Source organism: Chelmon rostratus, chromosome 4 (assembly GCF_017976325.1).
Source record: "Chelmon rostratus isolate fCheRos1 chromosome 4, fCheRos1.pri, whole genome shotgun sequence".
NCBI lineage: Eukaryota > Metazoa > Chordata > Actinopteri > Chaetodontiformes > Chaetodontidae > Chelmon > Chelmon rostratus.
Window position 1 is genome coordinate 9,400,531 of NC_055661.1, and position 27,559 is coordinate 9,428,089.

Consider the following 27,559-nt stretch of genomic DNA (forward strand, 5'->3'; position numbering starts at 1 on the left):
TTTAAAATTGTCTAAAAGTGCCTTAGAATCTACAGACCAGCCTATGACGTTAGTACTCTGCCTGGAATAACATTACGCTCAGTGATGCTCATGATGCTCAATAAGCAAAACAGAGGTGAGAGCGACACACAGACAGGATGGTCCATTTATATGCCCAAACCAGAAGCTTTATTAATATTTCTATTTTTTAGCAATCAATAAGCATCTTGTTATCTTCATGTTATGTAAGCCTGAGTCTGTTTGGAAATCCTTTTTCACAATTTTCATAAGTATGCTAAGTATGCTACTAATGATTATTTTCATTATAGATTAATCTGTCAATTATCTTCTTGATTAATTGTTTGGTCCATAAAATATCAGAAAATTTGAGGCTTGTACCACAGATATTTCTGTTCAAAACATTTTAATTTAAAAAACAAACTTTTTGCACATGAATTTCCTGACAGCAATCAACAATCGACAGCCTCAGCTCTGAATCATACTGTGTGACATTAGCAGCATTTGTAAGAAGGAGACCAAGTTTCAGAGGATTTGTAATTGCAACATAAAAAATACCATAATCACAATTATATGCAAATATGTCAGACATTTTTATTTTAAAAATGGACAGATTACAAATCAGTGGGAGACAAATGTATTTGTACTTTTTCAGCCTGAGCGCTGAGGCCTGTTACGTCAGGGCTCAATCAAGTGGTCCTCCACTTCCTCCCTCCCTCCCTCCCACCCCTCCTCTCATTCGTCTGCGGCTCCCTCCGGTCTGAACAGAGGATGGATGGATGGAGGGAACGAGGGAGGAAAATGGATGTATGTGTGGAGGAGTAGGTCGATAGGCTATTATCATCAGCATACATTAAGCAAACTGTATGGAAATTACCTGAACCACTCTATCTCTTGAGAGACGGACGGATGGATGGAGGGGATGGAGAGAAACAGAGAGAGGAAGAGGAGGAGGAAAGAGAAGCGAAAAACATCAGTGATTGATGAAGCTGATGGAGAATATGAGCCGGGAAAGACAGGAGGGAAAACAGAACAAAACTTGCTAATCATTATCTTAGCGTACACACAGAACAAATAAGACCAGAGAAGTGGGTAAACTGCGAAACATACATTATATATGTTAAATTGGATTCAAATTGGATTGTGTGCAAATGGCGTTCAAGCTATCATCAACTATGTGTCTGTGTGCATGCGTGAGTAATGATGTGAAAACCGAGTGAGCCTCTCTCTCCTCAAATTGTTCTCAAACCACACTCACACTACATAAAATATTCGATCATTACTCAGATCTGCTCAAACAATTATGTAAATCTCTAGTAGGCTTGTGCCTACTGTAAGTGAGCCTTGTACATGCCAGCTGTCATTTCCTCTCTGCTGTGTCCATGTAGTGGATGTGTATCCTCCAAAAATACAAATAAATGCATTTTTGCTCTCTGACTTATTCAGGCAGGAAGCAGTAGCTGCTGTGATGGTGACTGTGACCACAAACAAGCACAACGCTGTGATTGAAATATCAATGGTTTGATAAAAAAAGTGTCAACTGAAAGTGGAAGTTTTTAACTAGAATCCCTTTAAAATTGCAGACATCTTTTACTTCTTATTGTAATGTATGGCAGTCGCTCTTCCTTGTCCTCAAGGTATAATTTGGAAAAATTAAAGAGTAATTAACTGCAGAGATTTGGTGCTTCATTCTTCATCCTGTAAATTAGCCTTGATGTAAATCAAAAACAGAGAGGAAACAAGAAGAAATTCCTCTCCGGCAAAGTGGAATTATTAACAGAACACGTCTTTCATGCTTTGGCCAACAAGGTTGGAATGACAGACTGAACAAACCCTCAGCACCATAAAGTCTGTGATATGATGTGAAAATCAGAGCAGGTCATGATTGATGTGGCTAAAGTGAGCAGCTGCGTTGAGATCACATCATGATTGCTGCACAGATTTGGACTAGACTGATTAACTGGCTTGTGTGGTAAATTCTAGGTCTAAATTTTCTCAATTGGTGTATTTTGTGCATGAGAGAAAGAGATGTGATGTTCACGCAAAGTAAGAATTTCATGGACAACCCCTCCCACCCTCTGCATGACACAGTGGGGGCCCTTAGCAGCTCCTTTAGTAACAGACGGCTGCATCCAGTGTGTAAGAAGGAATGCTACCGCAGGTCCTTCATCCCATCAGCTGTCAGATTATTCAACTCCAGCATCACCTAACATAAGACTGTGCTGATGATGCCAAATACTCTGTTGTTTTTCTCTCGTCATTTATGCCCACATACGCTCATTTCCTTACATTTTGTGCAATATTAAATATTTCCTTTACATTTTGTGCAATATTACATATCATTTACTGTTTTGTATATTTTATTCTTCTGTGCAATAGTATTAACACTATTTATTATTATTTTTAATCTGAAGGCAGTATACTTTTTTTTCCACAGTTATTGGGGCAATACATATTTTTTTAAACATTTTTTAATATATTTTTTCTACATATTTTTTCTTTTATACAGTCGACTTTAATTTTGCTTGTATAATATGGACATATATATAGTCTACTTTTTTTTATTTTGTATTTTTGTTTTTTTTTATGTTGCTTATCTCTGCTGCTATTTTTTTCTTCCCACTGCTATTATTTACATGCTGCTGTAACGCCTACATTTCCCTGGCTGGGGATAAATAAAGTTTTTATCTTATCTTATCTTATGTGAGGATTAAGGTCAATTACAGAAAGTATTTTTAATGATAACAAACACCAAATTAGACCAAAGTCTCAAAGCTGACCAAAACTCTAAATTATGAAAAACATTTAGATGGAAACTGATGTTACGTTGGCAGCTCTGACATTTTGATACAGCTGAGAATTCATCTTAATTATGGGAGTAACTAAATTAATAACTAATAACTAAATAACTAAATTAGCATTTTAGCGCCAGAAGACACCGTATTAATACCTTGGCTGACATTGGGAATGAACTTAATCTGACACCAGCAAGTATCACTGGTTCAACTGCAGAAATGTGAAATAAAAGTGAGGACATTTGACACCAAGGCCAGACGGATGTTCAATCAAAGAATAAAGGAATTTCATCAGCACAGTGACGAGAAGACAGCAGAAGTTTGAATGGAGAGCGCAATCAATGTGTCGATATTCTCTGGTGTCTCAGTTTTGCAAGTATTGACTACTACAATTTAAACTTCCTGATAAATGGGCTTTTCCCAAATATATTTTGGACAGTATGTCTGTGTGTGTGTGTGTGTGTGTGTGTGTGTGTGTGTGTGTGTCTATGTGTGTGTGTCCAAGAGTGCAGAGAAACCAAAGATGCTAAGCTAGCCATCAGTGTGCCTGACAGCTCTTGACCCCGAGTCGTGGTCCCCAGCCAAGAGATGCTGACTGAGTCACTGGCAGGTTGAAGACTGTGGAACACCCCTGTCATTTTGTGTGTTTGTGTGTGTGTGTGTGTGTGTGTGTGTGTGTGTGTGTGTGTGTTTGGCAGAGTTTAAATGGCCACATCAGCTGTCTGAATTGAGTGATGAGGTCACGGCTGCCCTGTCACAGCTGTCTGTGAAGAAAGGTACATGACCCGTCACAGTGACAAGTTTAACTGTGAGCCATGAACTGTCTTTCGCTCTGCTTCACTGTGTGTGAGGGAAAGGCTTGGTGGAGGAAGGAGTGACTTATTCAGAATGAAAAAGGGAGACTCTGGATAAAATAATCAAAATCATTAGTTTTAATACTGGGAGATTTCACATAAAACAATTCTACTAAATTAAACTTGAAATTCACCAAATGTTTGTGGAGGTTTTTCATTTTCTTTGAGTGCAGCATTGCACTGCTAAACAACAAGTTTCTCCGTGTTTGGATAAACTTTGAAAGTACTGCAAACTTCACCAAAGGGGGCAGTAATTGTGTCAAGCATCTAAAGATTGTACTTGGAAACACTTTAATTAGCTTTGCGACAATCAGTGCCGGTGATTGAGAGGAACATGTTCTTCAGAGAACATCACATTACATATTCAAAACGAGCATATTTCTGTTGCGGAGGAATAAAACTGCCTACGTTTTCTGACAGCAAAATAAGGCTAATTATATGTTCCTCTTACAGCCTCTCTGGTTCATTGTGAAGAGGTGCTGATTTGTCAGGTGGTTTTAGCCATCTTTTTATCAGCTTTTATATCCATCCGTCCATCCATCCCTAGTGTATGATCTGTTTCGCAGTGCTATCCTCTTCAGTCAGTGGTGGAGGAAGCATTCAGAGTCTTCACTTAAGTAACAGTACTAATACCACATAGTCAAAATCATCTGGTACAAGTGAAAGTTCTGCATTGAAAATGTTACTTATGTAAAAGTATGTAAACAGAATCGGGGAAATAATGCAGAAAAATGCCCCCTGTGACTGTTAGACAGTCTTATATATGATATGATTATTGTTACTCACTTAATGCAAACGCAGGATGTAACTGCTGTAGCCGGCTGAGGTGAAGCTCATTTTGAAATATTTTGCATAGAACTGCAACTACTGATTATTTGCATTTTAGATTAATCTGCTGATTATTTTCTCCATTAATCAATTGATTGGTTTGTAAAAATTCTCAAAATGGTGAGAAATGCTGTCACAATTACCCAGAGCGACACCGTCACAATGCTTGCTATGTCCAACCATCAGTCAAAATCTGAACATTTATTTGAAAATGTAACTTATCAAAATAAATAGAAGGTAAGGCAGCAAATTTTCATGTTTTTGCAACTGTACTTCTGTGTAGTTTGGTGACAAAACATCATATTTGATCAGCTCTTCATGTTTTGTGTGCAAAACTCTTCATTTGTAAAGTAACTCTGAAATGTAGGTGAGGAGAAGTAGAAAGTGTAAGGTGCTTCAGTGCAACACTTGATAGTAAATGTACTTAGTTACATTCCACCACTGCTTAGAGCTCTTAGTGCTTGTGCACCTCTTCTGGAGAAAAACACTGAGGCTCTTGTGTTTGTGACTTAGTTGATATTTTATGTTGTCGCTGCAGCTGCTGTGCTGCTCTTTTTCTGAGCTTGTCAATTAAACACCGTCGCCAGTAACTTGACATTATTGCGGCTGTTCTGCTACGGGTTCCTTCTTTTTTCTCGAAACAAAACTTAAAAGTCAGCACCAGCGTTAAAAACATCAGCACTACTTTAAGCCTTTTCCCCTGTATTTGCACATAAAGTAGCTTGTGTATAACATCACATTATACATTGCCATTTGATAGTTAGTAGTTTAATAACACCTACAGAACAGTAAATTATGTGCAATCTTCAAAACAAAGACCTTGTTTAGTTTTTTTGAAGCATAATATCAAATGGAATATTTCAAAATATTTGGCGCATCATTTTTCATTCATTATCATACATCATGGCCAGATATATATTGGGCTGGTCTGTGCAATATGTGACCATAATCTGCTGCACTAATTATGGAGAATGGTTCCAGCTGTTGTTAAAAAAAAAACAGAAAAACAAGAAAAACAAAAATGTTATGGGGATCATCTGCTGCATTTGTGCTGTATGTCACTGCAGTAACATACGACATGGGCAACATTATTGAGCCTGACTAAAATCTCAGTCTGCCATTCATTTGCCTTGTGGCCTGCGAAGAGTGGAAGGTATCTGTTTCATTAACCTCCATCCATACTCCACCTCTGTGACATACATCCATCCTTATGTTCCTCCTCAACTCTGTGAAGCTTCTACACCCTTTTACAGATATTAAGGACCAAATGTATTGTTTTTTGCCTCAAACTACAGTAAATGTCAGTTCTTAACTTGCTCTAAGCCATCATTACTACATTTACAGCTGCAAATATGCCAACAATCTTCTTGCTGTGACTGACAGTCTACCTCTTTCACCATTTCACTTCAGCTCTCCATCTCTCACCTCCTCCCTCCCTCCCTCTATTAGGCCTGACACTGTCAGCCCTCTCCTCCCTCACTCCGTCCTCTCTCTAATAAGTCTGGCATTCTCAGCACAGTCCTCCCTCCTCCCCTCTTCCTGTCCCTCCTTACTGCCTCCATCCTGCTGTCCTTCCCTCTAATATGGTTGACATTCGTTACCCTCTCCTCCCTCCATCTCTCCTGGCTGACTCAAGCTAAAGTGCTGCCTGGAGGGCCCTTTCGTGGGTTGCAGAATTACAGTGTTCAGGGCCAAGACCACAGGTTAAGTGCACTCTGAACAGAGGTAAAGTGACAACAGGGCTGAGTTCTACCTATGTCCACAGAGGAGGAAGAAGGTTTATATAAGACAGGCTGCAGCTGACGACAGTCAGACATTAGGTAATGATCTAAGACAAATGAACACGCAGCAAACAAAGAAGGCTAAACTTCTTTTTAGATATCACAATAGTTTAGATGGTCAGTATCTTCAACACCTAGGCCTTCAGGATGCCCAAATATATCAGTCTTTATGGTGGAAAATAACCATAGCAGGTCATGTCCATTAAAACAGAGCCAGTGCATTGGGAGTAACGCTTTTCACACAGTGTTTGTATTTTTTGGCACTGAAATAAAAGTGTATCCCCAAAAGCATCACACTTGACTAGCTGACAAACTTGCTCCTACAAACCTTCCACATCAGCTCTGTCATGTTTGCGTAAATGTTCATTTATGTATAATTGTATATTTTAAATGACGCAAAGAGTGTAAATAAAGCTGATGCATTTCAAATAAATGCGAAAAATAAATGAAGATACAAACATTCACAAAGTTTTCCTTAAATTCCTGAATTGATAGTTTGATTCCTGAATTGATTTGAAATAATGTAAGTGACCTCTGCTTAGTCTGTTAGCTCGATGCTAACACATAATTGGAATGACCATTAATGCAGAAATTAAGGGAAATTAGTGACTGCTATAAATCTAATCTTAACAAGTGATTCATTTTACTTCCCATGCTTTCATAAAATGACACTCAAGCTAAAACTCCCAATGGGTTTAAAAATACAGCCACCACCACGCAGACACATTGCACCGCAGGACAGGGCAGCACAAATACAGTATATTAATCTAACAGCACATTATTCTATGAGCAGGAACAGCTAAATGCAGCACTTGGCTTGAAAAAGTATATATCTTTTATTCATCCTACATTGTATTTACCACTTTTGCATGCAGTCAAGTGCAGGGTTTTGAAAGGCCAGTTTTCGAGTGCAGTTTCATATGTGAAGGATGTTAATGTAACAGCACACTTGTGCTGTGTGTAGTTTTCAGGGGCTCTGTTCATTCTGTCCTCACATCTTATTTCATTTCTTATTTTCTTATGGCACTAGCTTGATGAGAGGGAACAGCTAGATGTAGCAGTTTACTTCAAAAATTATTTCCATCTTTTATAGGCAGTATAGCAATGATATTACTGAAATAACATACTGATAGTAACAACGTATGATGTGTTGTGCATTGTTTTTGGAAATGTGACTGATATCTATGATGATATACAGTCTCTAGAGAGGTGTATGATTCAACTTTTTCCTCATGGTCTATTGTTTAAAAAGCTAACAAATCGCAATAAACCGCAATAGCAATATATATTGATATTGTGGTGGCATCGAATCGGGAGATAAGCATAATGTCTCAGCCTGAAAAATAATACTGTGAGTTCTTGAATTCTACCTGGTATGTTTTCATATCCATCCATATGTTGTTTCTGCATCCTGTTCACCAATATACAGGGTTTCATAAGCTTTGTGCCTTATTCTATCTAGTGCATACATGCTGAAGTGCAGTAGCACACACACACACACACACACACACACACCCACACACACACACACACACACACACACACACACACACACACACACACACACACACACGCACACACACACACACGCTGTATGGTACATAAAAAAATGCTGAACCATAGGTCAAAGCCTGCTGGCTCTGCAACAGTGAAGCAACATGAGCTAAACACCCACAAAGCATCATGGGACCAGGATGATGTGGGTGTATTGATTTTTATGAGGGAGTGGGGCAGAGGGGTGGAGCTAAAACTGGAACTGCAGTAGATGACAGATACCCACTGAGTGAAGCCTAAGTGGGCATGTGGGGGTGGAGTGGACGTAATAGGGCAGGGTGGTGTATAACATTGCTAAACTGAGCGAGTGAAAAAAAAACAAACAGAGCAGAGTGGGAGGGAGGGAGTTGAAGGGTGGGGCTGGTGTGACAGCAGCCACACCTCACCATGGAGACAGTTGCTTGGTGATACTGGGAGCTTGGCCGAGAGGTGCTGACCCCTGAATTTTATATCAACACCTGTTTCCTGCTGCTGTTTGATTGATAAGTGTGTGAGTGTGTGTGTGTGTGTGTGTGAAGAAGGAGGAACCATTTCAAAGTGAGCGTGTCGTACACATTATGAAGAACAAACCGATCCTCCAGAGAAGTTTGGGAACATCTATCTCAAACCTTGGTTACACAGCACAGACATGTTCAATGAGCCGGAACCTCTTGGATACACAATTTTGCATATCGGATGTACGCGATGTGAAAATTAAAGGCCCTGTCACATTTTTGCCAGGCTGTTATTATACTTGCTAAATTGCACCATATTTGAATGTCTCTGCTTTCAACATACTGTGAAAAACTTTCTGTGCAATATACTTGTAATGCAAAGGGCCACAGAATCATACATAGAGATACACACTCACCTGGCAGAAGACAGGTTTGTAGGTTTCAGAGAAGAGCTGGGCCAGTTCTTCAGAGTCACAGAGGTCCAGCGGCAGCCGGTTCACACACAGACACTTGGAGTGCAGGTTCTCCTCTTGGCTCAGCTGGTTGACGTCCATCCACTGCACCATCAATGAGCGATCGCCCTGCGCAATCAAATAGTTTGATACTGAATGGGATTTTTATGAGCCTGAACTGGTTTCACACTGCTGCATCATCAACATCAGTACCCTCTAAACTCTGCATTCATTATCAATAAATATTTGTAAATATAGATTAACTTGCTATTATATATTCATCCTCTTGGCTCGAATGTGCTGTCAGCTCATTCGCTGCGCTTCCATCTACAGTTTTTGTTTCACATCTCGAGCTGATCGCAAATGCAAGGTCAGACAAACTGTTGTATAATCTGAAGTAAACAGGTGGACTAAAATTAGATGAGGAGTTTTTTGTTCAGCATTTCTTCCCACAGATACTTTATGTGTTTATAGTGAAATTTCATATTTTGACTGGCAGAACCCGTATTGGCACTGATAATATGCTCTCCCTTGTGTGGCCAGTTTCTTTCAACAGTGACTGATGAATAGTTGAAGTTTCAGCCAAGTTTTGTGGAAGTAAACAACTCAATGTGAGGATGTGACAGAAGACTCAAACGTATAATTTCTCTTCCTGCCCAATTTTATGTTCAAATCAAATTCAATTCAAATTAAATCTTATCTTAATTAAATAAAACAAATTAAAAATGTGCCCTGCTTTGTGTTGGCCCATAGTCCAATCCAGTGTGATCAAACCCTTTGCTACAGTCAAGTGCCTTAAAATAAAATGTGAGGCACGATTTTGCGAGCCAATTCAGGCCAAATCAATTCAGATTCAGCCCACACTGGACCCATGAAACTAAAATGCACCTTTTGTACTCATCAAAAAGGGTTTAAGAAAGAAGCATTGCAACAACATCAAATAATCAAACATGACAGGATCATTTTAACAACTGCTCTAACGTACCAGCGGACGGCCCAGCAGCTCAGATCGGGCCCGTGAAGCAGAGTCCTTCTTCATATACTCAACAAACCCATATCCTTTGGAGTGGCCCGTCAGCTCGCTGTACACCAGGAAGGAGCGCTCGATGTTTCCGTAGGCGCGTACCAGCTCCTCAAACTGCTGGGCAGTGAAAGTGTGGGGCAGGTTGGTGAGGCAGAGCAGGGAGTCGGTGGGCTGCAGGGTGACGTTGATCAAGCGTCCCCGGACAGTGCTGTGATGGAGGGAGCGGATGGCATCCTGAGCCTGGTCCCCGTTCAGCAAAGTCACAAAGGCTGGAGGAGGGGACATTATGGAGACAGCGACGAGAGGAAAAGACAGACGAAGACAGGAACCGACACAAAGAAAGAGATGCACAGACATAAATGGACGGGGAAGTGTGAGAGACAAACACAAACATACATTTAAAGCAGACATTCAAAAACAGGCAGAGAGCAGTTTGTGTAGAATGCAGAATGGAGACGCACAGTCAAAAAACATGCAAAAAACAAGTCACATGAAAAGCAAAGAAAATAAATGACAGGCCGAGGGAGGCAAAGTGACAAAAAATAGGAGATAAAAGACAAAACTTGGGCACGAACAACCAAAATCACAGACAGACAGTCATAAAGACAGACAGACAGATACACAGAGAGAAAGACAACACATTAGCTAGAAAGCCAATAGGGAGCCACTATGTAGGGGGAATCCACTGTGACACACACACATACACACCTTATCTCATTTAAAAAGGACAACCTGACCAGTGTGTGTGTATATAATATACATGTGCGTGTATCATACGTCACATTTCAAATAAACACGACTCCTTATTATGACAGAATATCTCTTCCAATCACTGCCTGAGCTCCATGCTCGTTTTCTTTTTTTTCTTTCCAGAAGATGATCTACGTCCCTTTCCTGAAACTGAATACGTCAGCTGTCCTATTTCATTTCAGTCCTGTAAAGCAACAAAGTTTATCACCTGTCAGGGCAGTCAGTCTTTACAGGGAGCTCAGCGTTTGTTCGCGGCCTCCTGTATTTATATACAGCAAGTCTAAAGAGAGGGCTTTGATAGTCTGTGTTAAGTTCCAATCCAATCAGTGAAGCCTCAGTGAGAGTTTCTAATAGGCTTCCTTGTGATACCGAGCTCAAAGACGATGTGTAAAAGGCCCATTAATAAAACCACACACACGTTAAAAACTTATTAGGCTGAAGGGGAGGAACGGAGTGAATGTATAGAATATCAGATGTCTAGAAAGCCTCAAGCAGCCTCACATCAAAATAGCTATGGACAGATTCATGGGCTGTGAAATGAGGCGGTGATAAACTGATTGAATGTGTGTGTATGTGTGTGTGTGTGTGCACACGATTCTAACAGAGAAAAAGAGTAAGGATGTGTACAGAAGGCAGTGTTGCAGAGTTAGGGCACTTAAAAAATTAAACATTATATGTGTATGTGATATAAAAAAACAACAGGTACATTAGGATTTCAAACAAACACACTTACAAAGACTAAACTGGGCTGGAGAGCTAACACTGAAGCACCACAGAACGCAGCATGCAGTGAGGGAAAACTGGAGTCTCTGCCCAGTCGCTAGAACACACTGACCTAATACATAATGTGCACAACGCTGAGGAGGTAAGAACACCGGACCCAAGTACCAGTAAGTCAAATGTGCAAGCAGATAATACTTTGCATCATGCTGTAAAAACAGCTGTGGCCTCTGACCGGAGAATCATCGATTAACATCACAGCCAAGAAAATATGTATAGAGAGATAAATGAGACGTCCTCCCTAAACAACTTATGTTGGAACTGCTGAGCGAAGGTCAGTATGACAGTGAGATTGCATTGTGAGGTTCGACTATTTAAATCAGCAGGCATTGCTGAGAAAGAGCAAGCGTACAAAAAACCCCACGGCAGCTTCTGGCAACCAAAGTGTCAAAAGACTACCAGAATTCATCTGAATTGAAACACTGAACCACGCTACACTACTAAGAACGCACAGGCCGCAGGCAAGGCCATAACAAACAAGCACACAAATAAAAACGCTATTTGACACTGAGAAATAATGTCTGAGGTCCAGTGTGGCGATGTAGTTAAAACGCTTTGTGATAAGTAACATCTCTCAAAACCAGTGTTCAGATTTTTACTGAGCTGAATCATTTCTTAGAGACCAGAGGAGATGAAATAAAGTGCATTACTGACTCTTGGTACAGCAGAATAGCACAAGGTTGCCTGATCAAAATGAAACAGAAAAAAGAGGTTTGTGTGATTTTTTTGGCAAGGTCGGTTAAGGTGGACCCTGAACTAACCACAGCCGTGCCTTGCACTATGAGCTTTTGACCTGCAGGAAAATACCACTGCGCCTCAGGACACAGCTGCCCCGGCAACCATGCACCTGTATGAGAACACAGCCCGATGACTTTAATCAAAGCTCCAACCTCCCCTGCTGGCATCCTGACGCTGAAGTCATGCACACATTGCTCTTGAAATAGCATCTTAAGAATTTCACCGCTGCATATACCAGCTCTGACCTTGTATAAATTGGCTACTGTTGTGAAACCACTGAGCCCACGGAGGAACCGTGTTTTTGCCACCGGTTATTTCAAGCACAAATCTAATACGGAGATCATTTCATGTTGGTTGTGATGTTTGGAGCTGCTGTTTTCTACTTCCTCCCTGCAGCCTCTGCCTGCCAGTAGGGCACATGGCTGTCAGCTAGAGGAAAGAAAGATCCATCTCACACTGCCAGACAACATCGGGACAGAGGGATAGATTCCAAAATTAATCGGAAGCATATTTTTGTCCAAAGATCTCAACATCAACATACAGCAGGGCTGTGCTATACGACAAAATTTGTCACGTGACACCAGAAAACTGGTGTCACGTGCATCTGTGCCATGTGGACAATGCTTTGCATTCTTCCACATGGCACAGACGCATGCAGGAAATTTGCATGGAGGCAACACAAACAAAAACGGTGAGATAGGGTTAATTCAAACAAGAGGAGGACACCAACCAGTGTCACTAATTCAGCGTCTGACCAAATGTCAAATATGGTCACAATCTGCCTTCCGTTCCAGAGTTACGGTGCTGAATAATGACCAGAAAAACAGAACATTATGTCACAGTGAAGTTGACCTTTTGCATATAAAATGTCCCATTAGACATTTGCGTGAAATGTAGTCATAATCGTTGTATAATCAAAACCTAATCAGTTCTTGAGTCCAAGTGAACGTTACTGAGATATCATGTTCATGAGAATGTGAGGGACAAAAAACCCCATAATGTCTCCCGCCATGGATGCCACTGATAATGAGGCAGGACAGGAGAAAAATAGCACAATATCAGTAAGTACCTCAGTATATAATGCATTCACATGCAGTCATTTCAACTATTTATTCACTGAATTCACTATAACATGATATGGATCGTTATCTGGATAAGAAATGATGACATCGGGATATGAAATTCTGGTCACATTGCACAGTTCTAATATACAGTATATTGATCCAAAGTGATGACGTTTTAAAAGAACTAGTGGTGTTTCAAAAGGTATTTACCAAAATCGCAGTGAAAGGCAGAGGCATTGAGTATTTTTACATACTAGTATCCTGATCATGACTGCTGCTTTGTATCCCATTTCTGTGTTCCCATTATGATCCTCCATGCTGGAAGTGAAAGAGACCCTGACGACTGGCAGCTTGGTGGGCAAGTTGAGTGTCACTTGTAGCTCTTGTCTTCCATTGGTGGTGATGATATAGAGAAGCCAAAAACAGCAGACTGTGTTAAAATTCAGCATCGTTCAGGTTGCCAAAACCAAAGAGGCTTCATCCTCAAATACTGAGAACTCTGTTTTTAAATGAACAGAAGATACTGAAGCGTCAAACAGAGGGATTAGAAACCTGGATAACATGAACACAGAGCTAAAGGTTCCTCCTGTCTTCATTCCACATCCAAATGTGAATTAATTGCACTTGCTAAACTATCTGTATTTCTATGAATTTTCTGTATGAGGTGGAAATTAAAACATCTTGGATATGATATGGGGATAAAATGATTGTATGGGTCATTGTGAACATTTTAAGATATTACTAGTGACTAAACATCAAGCACAAGGTAAGCTATTCCCACAACTGTCATCACTGCGTATCTCTAAGGGCTACTGCAGCCCTCCTCGGGCCTCTGGTGCCATTTCAAGAAGTAATCAGTGCAAAACATGAAGGTATTCACATTTGCCTGCTTTAATACCCACCATTTTTTAGCTATTCCAGACCACACTCCAAACGACAGGTCACTTACAGCCTACACTACTCAATCTGCATAAATGCATGTGTTTGTGTTCGACCCAGCTGTGTGTCAGTGTGTACATGTTGACATGGCAGCAACCTCGGAAAGAGAAGGACAGAAAAGAAGTAAGTAAGGAAATTAGATGTTTATACTCTTTGGCCACTGTTCCAGGTCCAGGAGCGTACGACAAGTAGTCCGGCCCCACAGGAAATGGACGGTTGAGTGGGGGAGTTCAGCTCCATGCCCACAAAAACTCGAGTGATTATTTGTTCATCCTCAAAATGAAAACACTGGCAGCTGGTGTCTCTGCCACTCATCAGAGGGAGTAAAGCAGCCAAAAAAATAACAGAACGATGAGTGATTTTTGGTGCTAAAAAATGCTTCTATCACAAGCAGTGCAAACTATGATTACTCAGTTGAAGCGGGCTAGATCTATGTGGCTTCCGCTTCAAGACAACCGGTTCAGCGCCTTCACGGCATGAACGCATAGCAAGAAAAAGTTTCAGAAGTTTAACAGAAACCTCGCACACCAGCCCAGAGTCATAATCCACTTTTACACCGTTATCAAGCAGGTTCAGTGTGATCCAATTCCAAACAATCCTCCCTCCAACAGACCAACATTTGTCATTTCAAACAGAGCTTCACAGCTATGAGGAGGCAGGAGGCACAAGCATTGTATTTAGCTCCGTTTTGGAGAAAGTGGAGGAAATTGAACATATGACTCAATGGTGGAGAAGTGGATTATGGTGCAGGGGTGATTTGAGAAGTTTTTACTGATGTTTTTGGGCCGTGAATATGAGTCATTACTGAAATCCATCCTAACTGTTGGGAATCCACACCAGCTAGAGCAGCCGTTATCCGCAGAAGCAAGCTACTAACTTAAAGAGCTTGAAAGAAGCTTTAAAGAGATTTGATATCATACTCCTAATTTTAAAAAAAAATTAAGAGATTTGATATCATACTCCCCGGTCTCTGTATGACCGGAGCAGGAGCTTGGTTCGCATTGCTGGCAGTAAGTCAGACTTGTTCCCAGTGCATGTTGGACTCTGGCAGGGCAGCCCTTTGTCACCGGTTCTGTTCATTATTTGTATGGACAGAATTTCTAGGCGCAGCCAAGGGCCGGAGGGAGTCTGGTTTGGGGACCACAGGATTTCATCTCTGCTTTTTCAGGATGATGTTGTCCTGTTGGCTTCTTCAAACCAGGACCTCCAGCATGTGTTGGGGCGGTTTGCAGCCGAGTGCGAAGCGGCTGGGATGAGAATCAGCACCTCCAAGTCCGAGGCCATGGTTCTCGACCGAAAAGGGTGGCTTGTCCCCTCTGGGTTGGAGGAGAGCTCCTGCCTCAAGTGGAGGAGTTCAAGTATCTTGGGGTCTTGTTCACGAGTGAGGGAAGGATGGAGCGTGAGATTGACAGGTGGATCGGTGCGGCAGCTGCAGTAATTCGGTCGTTGTACCGGTCCGTCGTGGTGAAGAAGGAGCTGAGCCGAAAGGCAAAGCTCTCAATTTACCGGTCAATCTACGTTCCTACCCTCACCTATGGTCATGAACTTTGGGTCATGACCGAAAGAACAAGATCTCGGATACAAGCGGCTGAAATGTGTTTCCTCCGCAGGGTGGCGGGGCGCTCCCTTAGAGATAGGGTGAGGAGCTCTGTCACTCGGGAGGAGCTCAGAGTAGAGCCGCTGCTCCTCCACGTCGAGAGGAGCCAGCTGAGGTGGCTCGGGCATCTTCACCGGATGCCTCCTGGACGCCTGCCCCGGGGAAGACCCAGGACACGCTGGAGGGACTATGTCGCTCGGCTGGCCTGGGAACGCCTCGGGATCCCCCCCCCTATAAACCAGTTCCTAAAGTATGGGGCAGGCCTTACAGCATCACACAGAAGTGTCAAACCGACACGTACCAACAAGTTTAACATCAACACAAACAAGTACAGGAAGTTCATTTGATGCTTTTATTGCACTGTGAAACAAAATCATATTAAAACACCTCTGGAAACTATTTGTGATAGATTTGAGGACATAAAACAATGCAGGTAGGACTGCAACTAACTAACTAACAATTTACGTTATCAGTTCATTCGCTGCTTAGTTTTTCATTAATCAATTAATTGTTAAGTCTACAAAAAGTGAGAAATTATCAAAAAATTTTGATCCCAATTTCCCAAGATGATGTCTTTACATTTCTTGGTCGATTTGACTAAAATTCCAAAACCCAAAGATATTCATCTACAATGATATAAGACAGTGCAAACTGAAGGAGCTGGGGACAGAGAACATGGGGCATTTCTCCTTGATAACACACTTCAATCATTATTCAAAATTGTTGCCACTTAATTTAATCAAACAACCATTTAAGCATTAAATACAGGAAGCAGCTAGGTACAAGCTGGACATGGACTCAGTGTGGTACAACATTGTCCCATGTCAACCCCCGTGCAGGCCGTCAAATCAAAAATGCATTTAACAGTAAAACATATGCAGAGCAGACGGGAGATCTGGAGGAAGCGGAAAAACATCTTTGATGCAGGACGCCCCCACTCACCTGCACTCAAAAACACCTCTTTTATCTCCATATCAACCAATCCCTTGAAACGACGACACGCAGACACAGCGCTTACAGTCTTTGGTTAAAAAATGAGATACAAAGCCTTCAAAGCCACAGTACAAACTGCTCCTCTATATGTGCAGGTATCTCTGACTGAGCGTATGTACAGATCAGGTAGGCGCTGGAGTCTTGTTTGGAAAGTATTAGCCAGAAAATGGTGAAATGAGCAACAATTGGGACATCTGCTCCATAGGCGTCTTAGCTTTCACAGAGAACAATCAATGTGGGCAGATCTAATGCAAGGTCAGGATCAAGCTAACACATAGAAAATCCATCCCCACCTCTCTGTATCTCTGTGTCTTCAGCCTGCCTGCGTTGTCTTTCTCCCCCTACTGCATCTGTATCTTTATTGATCTCTGTGTTGTCTTTTTGTGCCTTTTCTTCCCACCGTACTCCAGTATTTCTTCATATCTGTTGGCTTTACGCCTGTCTGTCCTTTCGCTCTCTCCCCCTACTTCTCTCCCAGCTTTTCCATCTCCATTTCCATGTCTGTCTTCAGATACCGCCTCCACCCAAATCAATTACCTCAAAGCCCGTCTAATACTCTTACACATACACACACTTGAACGCACACACGCTCACACACTCTGAAATGGATCCCTTACACTAAGCTGTGAGTCTAATCTGGTTTTAACCCGCTAAGTATGCTACCTAACATTAGGCATTACGTGGGGATGGAGAGAATATGGTTTGGGTTTTATGCTAAGGCTTTTTCTCTTTCTATTGCCTCTAATGGCACAGTGCAGGCTGACGTCAAATCCTGCTCAATACATTCTCCAGCAGCGAAAGGGAGAACTCTAAGACTCTTAAATTACTTACAAATGATAATTCACAGCCTGGCAATCACTGAGTGGGCTACCAAGTGAACTTTGTCAAAAAAAAAAAGAGAAAAAAGTACCAACGTCTTTAATTATGGGTCTCCACTTCTGAACATGTCGATTATTCCCCAGAAGTGTGTAGGGGCACAGGGAAAGAAAAGAAATCTTCCGTTAAAATCACCTCCAAGGCTGCAATTCTGCTGCCACGTACCCTGTTGAAGGAGCTAATTAAAAACAGGGGAGCTGCAAACGGCACAGCGGACCCCTGAAACTCGAGGGACGGGTCCACGTGCTGTGTGGAGGGGAGGCCCTGCTGTTTCATCTCGGCCCCGTGGCTGAGATGAAAGTCTCAGGTGGAGAGAGCAGTCTCTCAGAAATAAACAACTCAGCGGGCTAAAAGGGGAAAATGCTCCAGAATATGAGTTCAATCTACACAAGTCATCAGGATCGCTTTGTTGATTATTTCAAAAAATGCTTGGTAACCCTTTAAATCTGAGGCTGATAGCTAGAAAATCTGCATATAATTTTCACTGATGAGTATACAGTGATCCCTCGCTATATCGCGGTTTACTCTTTACGGTTTCGCTACTTCACGGATTTGCATCGTGCATTGTGTTCTGCATTCTGATTGGCTAAAAGGTCACTCCGCTTCTTCTCTACCTGTGCTAACGTTGCAGTTGAATATGAAAACGTACGTAAAACAGCTTGCCAAATTTACTTTACGTACGTGCAAATTCTCTTGTAATTTCGAGTTTTGCCTATCACTATGCAGCGGCTCAGTCTGAAGAGCAGTGAAATACACCTGAGTCACTATTTGTCCGACTGTACTTTGTATTTTTTCATAATCATTTTTAATTTTCTCCCGTTTAATCCAATTACTCGGGTCGCGGTGGGCGGTGCTAATCTCCGCAATTTGAAGCCTTCTGTTCACATCGATGATTAAAATTATTATTTGACAGTACAGTACAGAAGTTATTTGTTAAAAAAAAACGTTTCTAAAGTACTTTTATTTGTGAAACAAATGCTTGAGCCTGTGAAATGGTTTGTTCTTTCTTTTCAATATATAATAGAGTATTTAATTGTACAATAATTGTAAAAAAAAAAATAAAGGTTTCTACTTCACGGATTTTGCCTATCACGGGTTCTTTTTGGAACGTAACCCCCGCGAAAAACAAGGGTATACTGTAATACAAATTAACAGCATCCTCTCGAACCTACACTTAGATAATAAACAAACATATTTTGACATGTAAATATGTAAAGGTGGAACTTCTTTTTTCCTAACTAGAATCTCTCAATTATTGGATGGATTTAAGGGTGTCATTTTCACTGGATACTCACAGCATTTAAGCTTGACAAGCTGAAGTGACAGATCTGCAGTCTTTTGTTGCCCAGATGTTTCTGTTTGGGACTATGTTTTGGGATTGTGTTTTTAGTTTATGAACCCAGCACAACACCGCAAAACTTTTAACTGAGTTTGTGTAATATGGGGAAGATGACAGTAGGCTATGGTAAATGGACTGCATTTATATAGCGCTTTTATAGCCGACCAACCACTCAAAGCCATTTATTCAGTATCTTGGCCATGGACACATCAACATGCAGACTGGAGGAGCCGGGGATCAAACCAGTGACCTTCTGATTAGTGAGCAACCCACTCTACTTCCTTAGCCACAGTCGCTGTGTAAGGGATAAAGTTACTAGGCAACCGCCAACTAGCACTGACAAGTACTGACAGTCTATTTCAATCTATCTTGTCAGATATTATCAAAGGACACAAGCAATGAGAAATAATAAATAATAACAGAAACTCTCAAAACCACTCTGCCAGTAAGCAGAGTAATTTCCTGTATACCGTAGATCAGCAGATGGATGGATGGGTGGATGGTAGGGCTTAGACAATGTGCTTGTCTACTGTTTCGATACTATCATGATACTTGGTTGCAGATTTGATGTGTATTTTGATTCTTGATTATTGTGATTTGATATTACCATTTACTGTGATTTTCTTTCTTGCGCTAGTTTGGGTATCCAAGTATCTGTTACTGTCAATAGCTAAGCGAGTAAAGGATGACCCGATTTCCAAATGACATAAAGATGACACATTCCTTTAATATTTCAAGAGAGAGTATTTTTTCATTTCAATCTTTCAAAATGACAAAAAAGGAAAAGGGCCAGTGGGAAAAGTTTGGGCACCCTGCATGATCAGTACTTGAACAGGTCTTGTAAAGGCTTTTTTCAGCCAGCTAAGAGTCTTTCAGCTCTTGGGGGATTTGTGGCTATTTTTCCTTTCAAAAGGCTTCTAGTTCTGTGAGATCGGTCGTCTTCCATGCGCTGCTCTTTTGAGGTCTATCCACAGATTTTTGATGACATTTAGGTCTCTAAACCGTGAGGGTCACTGCAAAACCTTTAGCTTGTCCTCTTGAGGTAGTCCATTGTGGATTTTGAGGTGTGTTTATGGCCATTATTCTGTTGTAGAAGCCATCCTCTTTTCATCTTCAGCTATTTTACAGACGGGGTGGTGCTTGATTGCAGAATTTGCTGGTATCTAATCGAATCCATTCTTCCCTCTACCACTGAAATGTTCCCTAGGCCGCAGGATGCAACACAGGCCCAAAGCGTGATTGATCCACCCCTTTGCTTAACAGTTAGAGAGATGTTCTTTTCATGAAATTCTGCAGCCTTTTTTCTCCAAACATAACTTTGCTCATTACAGCCAAAAACTTCTGTCTTTCCCATCATCATCCATTCCATATGGCGTGACACGTGAGAAGCTACGACATCATACACATTATATCTGCTAAATATAATCATGTTAACAGCTAGACCCTGGCTCTTCATGTTGTAGACTACGTGTCCCCGGCCTCTTATAGGCCCTTCATAGTATATTTAACCTTGACCTCCAGCCAGCTTCTAGATTTAGCTTTCCTCTTTTTCATGTGGAAGCTTTCCCCTTGACAAAACAGGTCATTTTATCAGTGAGATTCCAAATTATGATCCAAGGGACACATTACGGATCAATTTAAATAAGAAATCTCACCAGCCACCTGCCTGGAAGTCCTCTATTATCTTTCTATGATACCTTCATCCCTTACAGGCCACCATGTGATAAATTACAATTTTATCCATTACACAGACGCTTCTGCTCTGCCACAGGTGAAAAAGTTGTTTGAGTGGGGATGTCAAAGATTTCAATTTCCTTTAGAGATGAAAGGCAGATAAGAGGGAAGCAGGGAGCAGAGGACGCTGTTTATGAAATTACATCATCACTGCAATTTGAACCTGAACTAAGGATATATTGTGTGTGTGTGCGAGCCAGGGTTGACAGGCTGGGAGGGACGAGCTCTCTTGGAGCTGGTTGCTCTTTCTTTATCACACACACACACACACACACACACACACACACACACACACACACAACGAAGACCCCAAGGATGTTCTTGACTGCGAACTGCAAAGTGTATAAATCGTCAGATCACAGCAAAGGTCTACTTTGAGAGGATCAGAGCTTTGCTATGAAAGAAACAATTGTTTGAAACAAAGTAAAAAAGGTAAAAACAGAAGAAAAGTGTAACACACACACAAACAGCTGTGACAGAGACATGATTGTGCCTCTTGGCTCTGTATGAACCCTCATTCTCCTTCGCATCTCTTTATATTCCTCCCCGCCACTCTCTGCTACAGCATCTACATGAGTAAACACTTCAGACGAGCTGTATCCTCCTCTCTCATCCTCTCCTCTCCTCTCTCCCCCAGCAGTCCTCTCATCCCCAGAGCCCTTTGTCTTCCAACACGTCGGCCCTCCCACTCTCTCCTCTCCATCATCACCACCTCCCTCTCGATTCTGTTCGCTCTCTCATCTCTCGCGCTTTCCATCCATCAGTACCCCCACAGTCCTCCGCCCTGCAGCCACTTCCATGGCAGTCCTAGAGGACATTAGGGCTTAAATCTTTGTTGGATCAATAGATCGGAATTATTATGAATTACGTATGCATGAAAAACATGGATAATTGTGCAAACACGTTTCAAAAGCACATCATGAAGCACTTGAAATGATATCAGTAAATCACTGCCACATTTAAGTCCAGCCTCAGTCCTCTATTATCTCAACTTGTCTCAGTGTGATCGGTGTTTTAACTTGGACTTGTCTTGGTCTTGGGTAGTGATCTCGCCTTTTATAATCATGGCCAGTTCAGTTCGCTTCTTTTTGTTTACTTGTTTGTTTGTTGGCTTTGCTCCCAGAGCCGGTGACTGTTCCTGCCACAGACTGGAGAAGCTGCTTTGCTGAAAGTCAGTCAATTTCCCATAAAAATGCCAAATTCTTTGATACCACATTCACCGTTTTGTACTGTTATTTATGAGCGCAGGTAATAATAATGTTTTCCATAGTGTACACAGATTTCACTGTGTAATTTCACTTCCACTACAGTTCTAATATATTTAGTATTTTTCTCCCGAGCTTTAATCATGATTTTAGCCACTGACACATTGAGGCAAATTCCTGTTTCCTGTTCCAATCAGATCTCAGGATGGTTCGAGCTTGAACTTGCCAAAAAAGATTCTCTCTTCACATATTCTCCATGGAAAACCAACTAACAGACATCCTTAGTGTATAACAGTAACTTTTAACTACATTGGCAGGGAGTAAGGACAAAACTACTCCCCCTTAACCATTCACAAGCCATGCAATAGTCTCAAAGAGACTCACAATGACACTGGTTATCTGTTGCTTTTAGAACTGATTTCAAGATACGATTGATAACTGACAAAGCCTTGAGAGGCCTCACCACAAATCATTTATCACATCTGTTATTACCCTTATGTCCCCTCCTGCTCCCCTGCTGTTCCAAGGTCCGGACTGATCCAGTCAGGGCTTCCAGACTGGAGCGACCTGCCTGAGGAGATCAAGGCTGCAAAGTCTGTCTCGTCTTTCAGATCACTTTTAAAAACCCACTTTTTGCTTTTCAGTCATTTCATTTTTTTATCACTACAACAAGCAAGCTAAATATTGTTGTGATTTCCAACCAATTCTCCGTCAAAATTAGTGGGGAGGGGGGCATAGAAACAGGTCTCTCAGGGCTGTCCACAGCCCTGAAACACCAGCAGAGACATACAGCAGGGAACATTGGTATTATCTCGAAAGTTGATGCAAACCAGTTCGCTTAAAATCTGTAGGCTGGGACATGTCCCTCCCATCCATTGGCAAGCCTACACCCCTGATAGGCACTGAAAACTGCAACTAAAGGCTGCTGTATGCTTGAGCCCGGCCAGAATTTGCAAAGCTAGCCTGAAAGGAGCACAAACTATCTTGATATTTGAATGCAACATGAATAAGTAAGTTCCAGTAATTTCCAAATGAAACATAACATTAGAGCACTGAAACGAGCTTTACAGCTGGAGGATATTAATATTTAGACCGAGTTGATATAAACTCAAACACGGACAACACAACATGAAAATGGCTTTCGCAAGATCTCATCATTGTGTTTGTTCTTGTTTTTTTCAGCAGCATTAGTAATATTTACAGTAAATATTATAGCATATATGAGGTTGGTGGGTGGTGTATAGATGGACAGAGAGATGAAGAAATGAAGCAATGGAGGGATGAGATACATAAGAGGCAGTGCTGAGTGGATCTAACACTCGGCATCTCTTCAACAGCCGCCCACGCACCCGCCCACAACTACATTGTTCCCTCAGCCGCTCCGTCCCTCTCTGAAACATTTCACTCTAAAAATGGATGATCCACAAATGTAATTCTGTGCGCTTGTATGCAGTTTTGTAGTATACATACGGAAATCTGCATTTCTAGTTGAAAACACAAACTAGAAGTGCCTCGTGGTGGTCTGCCTCCACCAACCAGTCAAGTTGCAGTTTACATCAATGTCTGTCCAGACTCAATATACGTAGTGAAGGAATTTAATTAAAAGTATTAAGTGTATTTTTGGTGAAATGGAAGTTATCATTTTATTGACATGTATGATTCCAGTCAATAATCCAGTGAGAAACATGCTGTCTTCACTGAGAGACTGTTTTTTGAGAGGAGATCAGAGGACTGATAGAGAGCTTCATCACATGGTGCAACAACAATATCAGCACAGCCAGTGAGCTTGTGATGGACTACAATGCTTCAAATATGGATGTTGCAGCAAAAGCTACAAACTGTAAAACATGGATTCACACACATCTTCAACCCGCCGCCACAGAAGATCTCTACAATCAGCACAGTTTCAAGGTGGATGCCAAAGATCAGTGTCACTAATTCAGCATCTGACCAAATGTCAAATATGGTCACAATCTGCCTTCTGTTCCTGAGTTATGGTGCTGAATAATGACCAGAAAAACAGATTATGATGTCACAGTGAAGTTGACCTTTGACCTCTTGATTTTTTTTTATACCTTTTTGACAGAAGATGCCACTTCTTCATTTTAGTCAATAAGACATCTGTGTGAATTTTAGTCATAATTAGCATTTAAATTCTTGAGTTTGTTTTTTGTTTAAAATCTGAATTTTAACAAATGATCACAATAGGTGCAGACTGAAGAAAACATTTGTCAGCAGTCGCAAATATGTTCAGACAGTCAATAACAGTGATTATGTGTTTAAATTGTGCATGTAATATCTCCCCTGCCAGCCACTGTATCATCAATTCATCATCTATTGATCCCTCCAGTAGATCAGTCCATCTTTCTCATTTTTCTCTCTCTGTCCGTCTCCCTTTTTACCATTTGTCATACGATCTGTCATTTTTAAGTCAATCCTAACCTTCATCCTTCATCCATCAATTCAGTTCCTTATGATCCTTCTACCACCCATTCTTCAGATGTTTTTCACCCATTCCTTCTCTCCCTTCCTGTCCTTTCTGCCCTACCTTTCCCTCCTGTCCTCCTCCACTTTAAATATAACCTCAAAAACCAGCTTGCATGGAGTGCTGCTCGGGTGTAAAAAATGCTGTCCTTCTGGTGTTCTTCAGTTTGGGTATCCTAATTGTTTAGAACCGTTAAAAAAAAGTCTGAGGCACTCAACAAGCTAGTGAATTAAAAAGCCTTTAATAATGGCATGAATTAAAATACAGGTAAGCACACGCCTGCCGTTTCAGCCATTAAAGCCTTAAAGCCAAGTCAGATAAAACAAGGAATTTGAAGATGTCCCTTTGACGTTGGATATTTACAACAGGCATTTTTCACTTTTTCTAACCTACGATAAGATGATTAATGGAGAAAATAATTGGCAGATTAATCAATAATGAAATAATCATTAGTTGCAGTCCTAATGTGACTCAGTGTAATCTGCAGATTTCACACACATTAGTGAAACCATGCACATGCACCTGTGGAAACACACACACACACACACACGAGTGAAACCAGAGGAACTGCACGCACTACAAGAGGGATTCAAGATTAAAAAAAAAAAAACCCTCTAAACAAATGCAATAGAAAGAATGCTTCAATTTCAATTTTATAGGTCATTTGGGCTCTCACTCTCTTTCTCTCACACACAAAAACAACAAACTGGGACACTGGGACAGAAAAACACACAGATAAATATGCATATTCGAAACCATATCCTGACAATGCTGCAGGGAGGCGCAAAGTATACTCCCCCTTTTGATGCACTCGGAAGACTTAAGACCAGCTGTGTGTGTGTGTGTGTGTGTGAGTGTGTGTGTAAGTGTGTGTTTCTGTGGTCAACTGGTTACCACAACCTATTATCTTTAGTGTGCAATGCATGTTCCTTAAACATAAAAAGCAATGTCGAGAGCTCTGATAACACTATCAGATGTTAACATTATGTGTGTGTGTGTGTGTGTGTGTGTGTGGCACATGGACTGTATTGTGCGGTTGTAGGTATCTTTGTGTATTCACACTTGATTTCTACATAAGCTTTCAACCAATGAGTGAGACCATGTGTGTCAACATGTGTGTGTTTCTGAGTTGTGTGTTCTTCATGTGCACTGGTGTGAAGTGCAGATATGATAAACACCTCTGGCACAAACTCGAGAGTTAATACATAGTAACTGATTATGTTAATGAGACATCTGCATTTCTCCCACATTTCTGAGATGCCTGCGTTGTTTGAAAAACATTATTTCTGATTGTCACAGGGAGCTAAATAAACTGTTTATTTGCCCCAGTTGGTTCGAAATTAACATGATTTCGACAGCAATAACTCCAGTTTCTGCCCACATTCACTCACAGCACATAACTGTATTTTTCCAGGTCTCTGTCAGTACTGCTGTTGGCTACATGAAGATAAAAAGATGTCACATCATTCTTGAGAATTAGTCATTTCTGATCAGAAAGCAAAGCCCCAGCTCGGCAGTGTAACATAAGATGACAGTGCTTTTAAAACCATAACCGAGAAATGTATCTGAGCAGCCGCTGAGCAGCCAATGAAACTGCACTGCTCCTTCTTGAGTGGTATGATGGCTGCGTGGTCCCATGGTGTTTATACTTCCATACTATTGCTTGTGCAGATGAATGCGGCACCTTCAGGTAATGGCAAATGACTAATGGTAAGGGCAAAGAGGCACTGAGTCTTAAAAATGCATCCACAGGTACACCTCCAATTGACTCAAATTATGTCAATTAGCCTGTCAGAAGCTTCTAAAGTCATGACATCATTTTGTGTAATTTTCCATGCTGTTTAAAGCTACAATAAACTTAGCATATGTAAAACTGTGACACACTGGAATTGCGAGATTTTGAATTTTAAGCACAAGTCTACCTCTTTTTTATTCTTGCTGTTGTAACAAGTAAATTTTCCCAGTATGGGTCAATAAAGTCTCATCTTACAAAGAGAATGTCCTGAACAACTTTCCGAAACCTCAGTTTGCTGATATGAAATCTGTGGAGTGGTTAAAAAGTGAGTTTTAATAACTTCAGCCCAAGTGAAGGTAAACTTCCAACTTCAACTGTATGAGCCAGAGAGTCAAGGTCTTCACAGGTCAAAACATCTCCCCTACCTCAAACTACAGAAAACTCTCAGTGTTTCAGTTTTTTTACTCACATTAGCTGGCTGCTTGCAACTGTAATACAAACACAGTACATGCAGATCGAGAAGCTAAATGGGCGATTACGACTAATAGACTAATCACCTCCGGAACTGATGACCTACTTTCGTTTCAAAATAACTGTCCTGTTGTTGTGGGCATGTTGGGGAGTCACAGACGTACCACACCACAAGCAAATTACTGCAGAAATAGCCTCTAATAAGTAGTCTAGATCATGTCCGTGGTCTGGTACCAGTCCAGGGCCCAGGGGTTGGGAACCACTGCTACACAACCACAAGAAAGGAAATATTTTGAGAAGAATATCTAGAGTGTTGAATCAATAAATTGTCTCCTGCTACTACATAGACAGAGTGCACTGTAAACTAAAAATGAACTAAGTCTTTGTGCATGACTTGTTGTTCGTACTCCTGCAACTACTAAACCAATGTAAAAATGCATATCTGAATCTGTCAATCAGCTTGATATTATGATATACAGAGATGAAAATACAGTCATGCATGGACCTTGTGGCAATGAGGCAGCCTGTTGCTGTAGTGTTTCATGTTATTGACAGTTGGCTTGTGATGAGTAAATGCTGGTGAGGACCAGCAAAGGCAAAAGAACCATCACAATCTCCTCCTCCTCCTCCTCCTCCTCCTCCCTTAGTGTCAAACATGAGGGTTTTTTTTTTTTTTAAACAAGCCCAGGTATGTGCGTGGGGGTACTTCGTCACTTCATCACTTCATTAGCTACCCATAGTGCATTTGGTCTAATGAAAGTCCTAAGAATTTAAAATAATGAACACACAAACATATGAAAAGAAAGCACAAACATGTAAGATGATATGACCTATTCGCATATTCAGTCAGCTTGACAGCAAGAGGAAAGGGGTACAGTAACAAGGGCGTGTTTGTGTGTGTGTGTGTGTGTGTGTGTGTGTGTGTGTGTGTGTGTGTGTGTGTGTGTGTGTAAGAGAGAGAGAAAGAGTGTGTCTAATCAAAGATAACAGTGACATCATATTTGCGTAGTCTGTGCTGGTTTGCATTTAGTGATTCACATGGAGACTGATGGACAGATGATGAAAGAGAGGGAGAAAAGGGGAGAGAGAGAGAGAGAGAGAGAGAGAGAGAGAGAGAGAGAGAGAGAGAGAGAG

At 41.2% G+C, this 27,559-nt stretch overlaps 1 protein-coding gene across 1 annotated transcript in view; it reads right to left on the reverse strand.

The window, feature by feature from the left end:
• The window catches only part of raver2 (ribonucleoprotein, PTB-binding 2), a 78,625-nt gene that overhangs the window by 23,064 nt on the left and 28,002 nt on the right, over positions 1-27,559 (reverse strand). Inside the window, exons 3-4 of the mRNA XM_041936062.1 lie at positions 9,681-9,988; positions 8,660-8,824 (exon numbers count right to left, since the gene is read on the reverse strand). Coding sequence (XP_041791996.1) covers positions 8,660-8,824; positions 9,681-9,988 — 473 coding nt within the window. The remainder of the gene's footprint in view (positions 1-8,659; positions 8,825-9,680; positions 9,989-27,559) is intronic.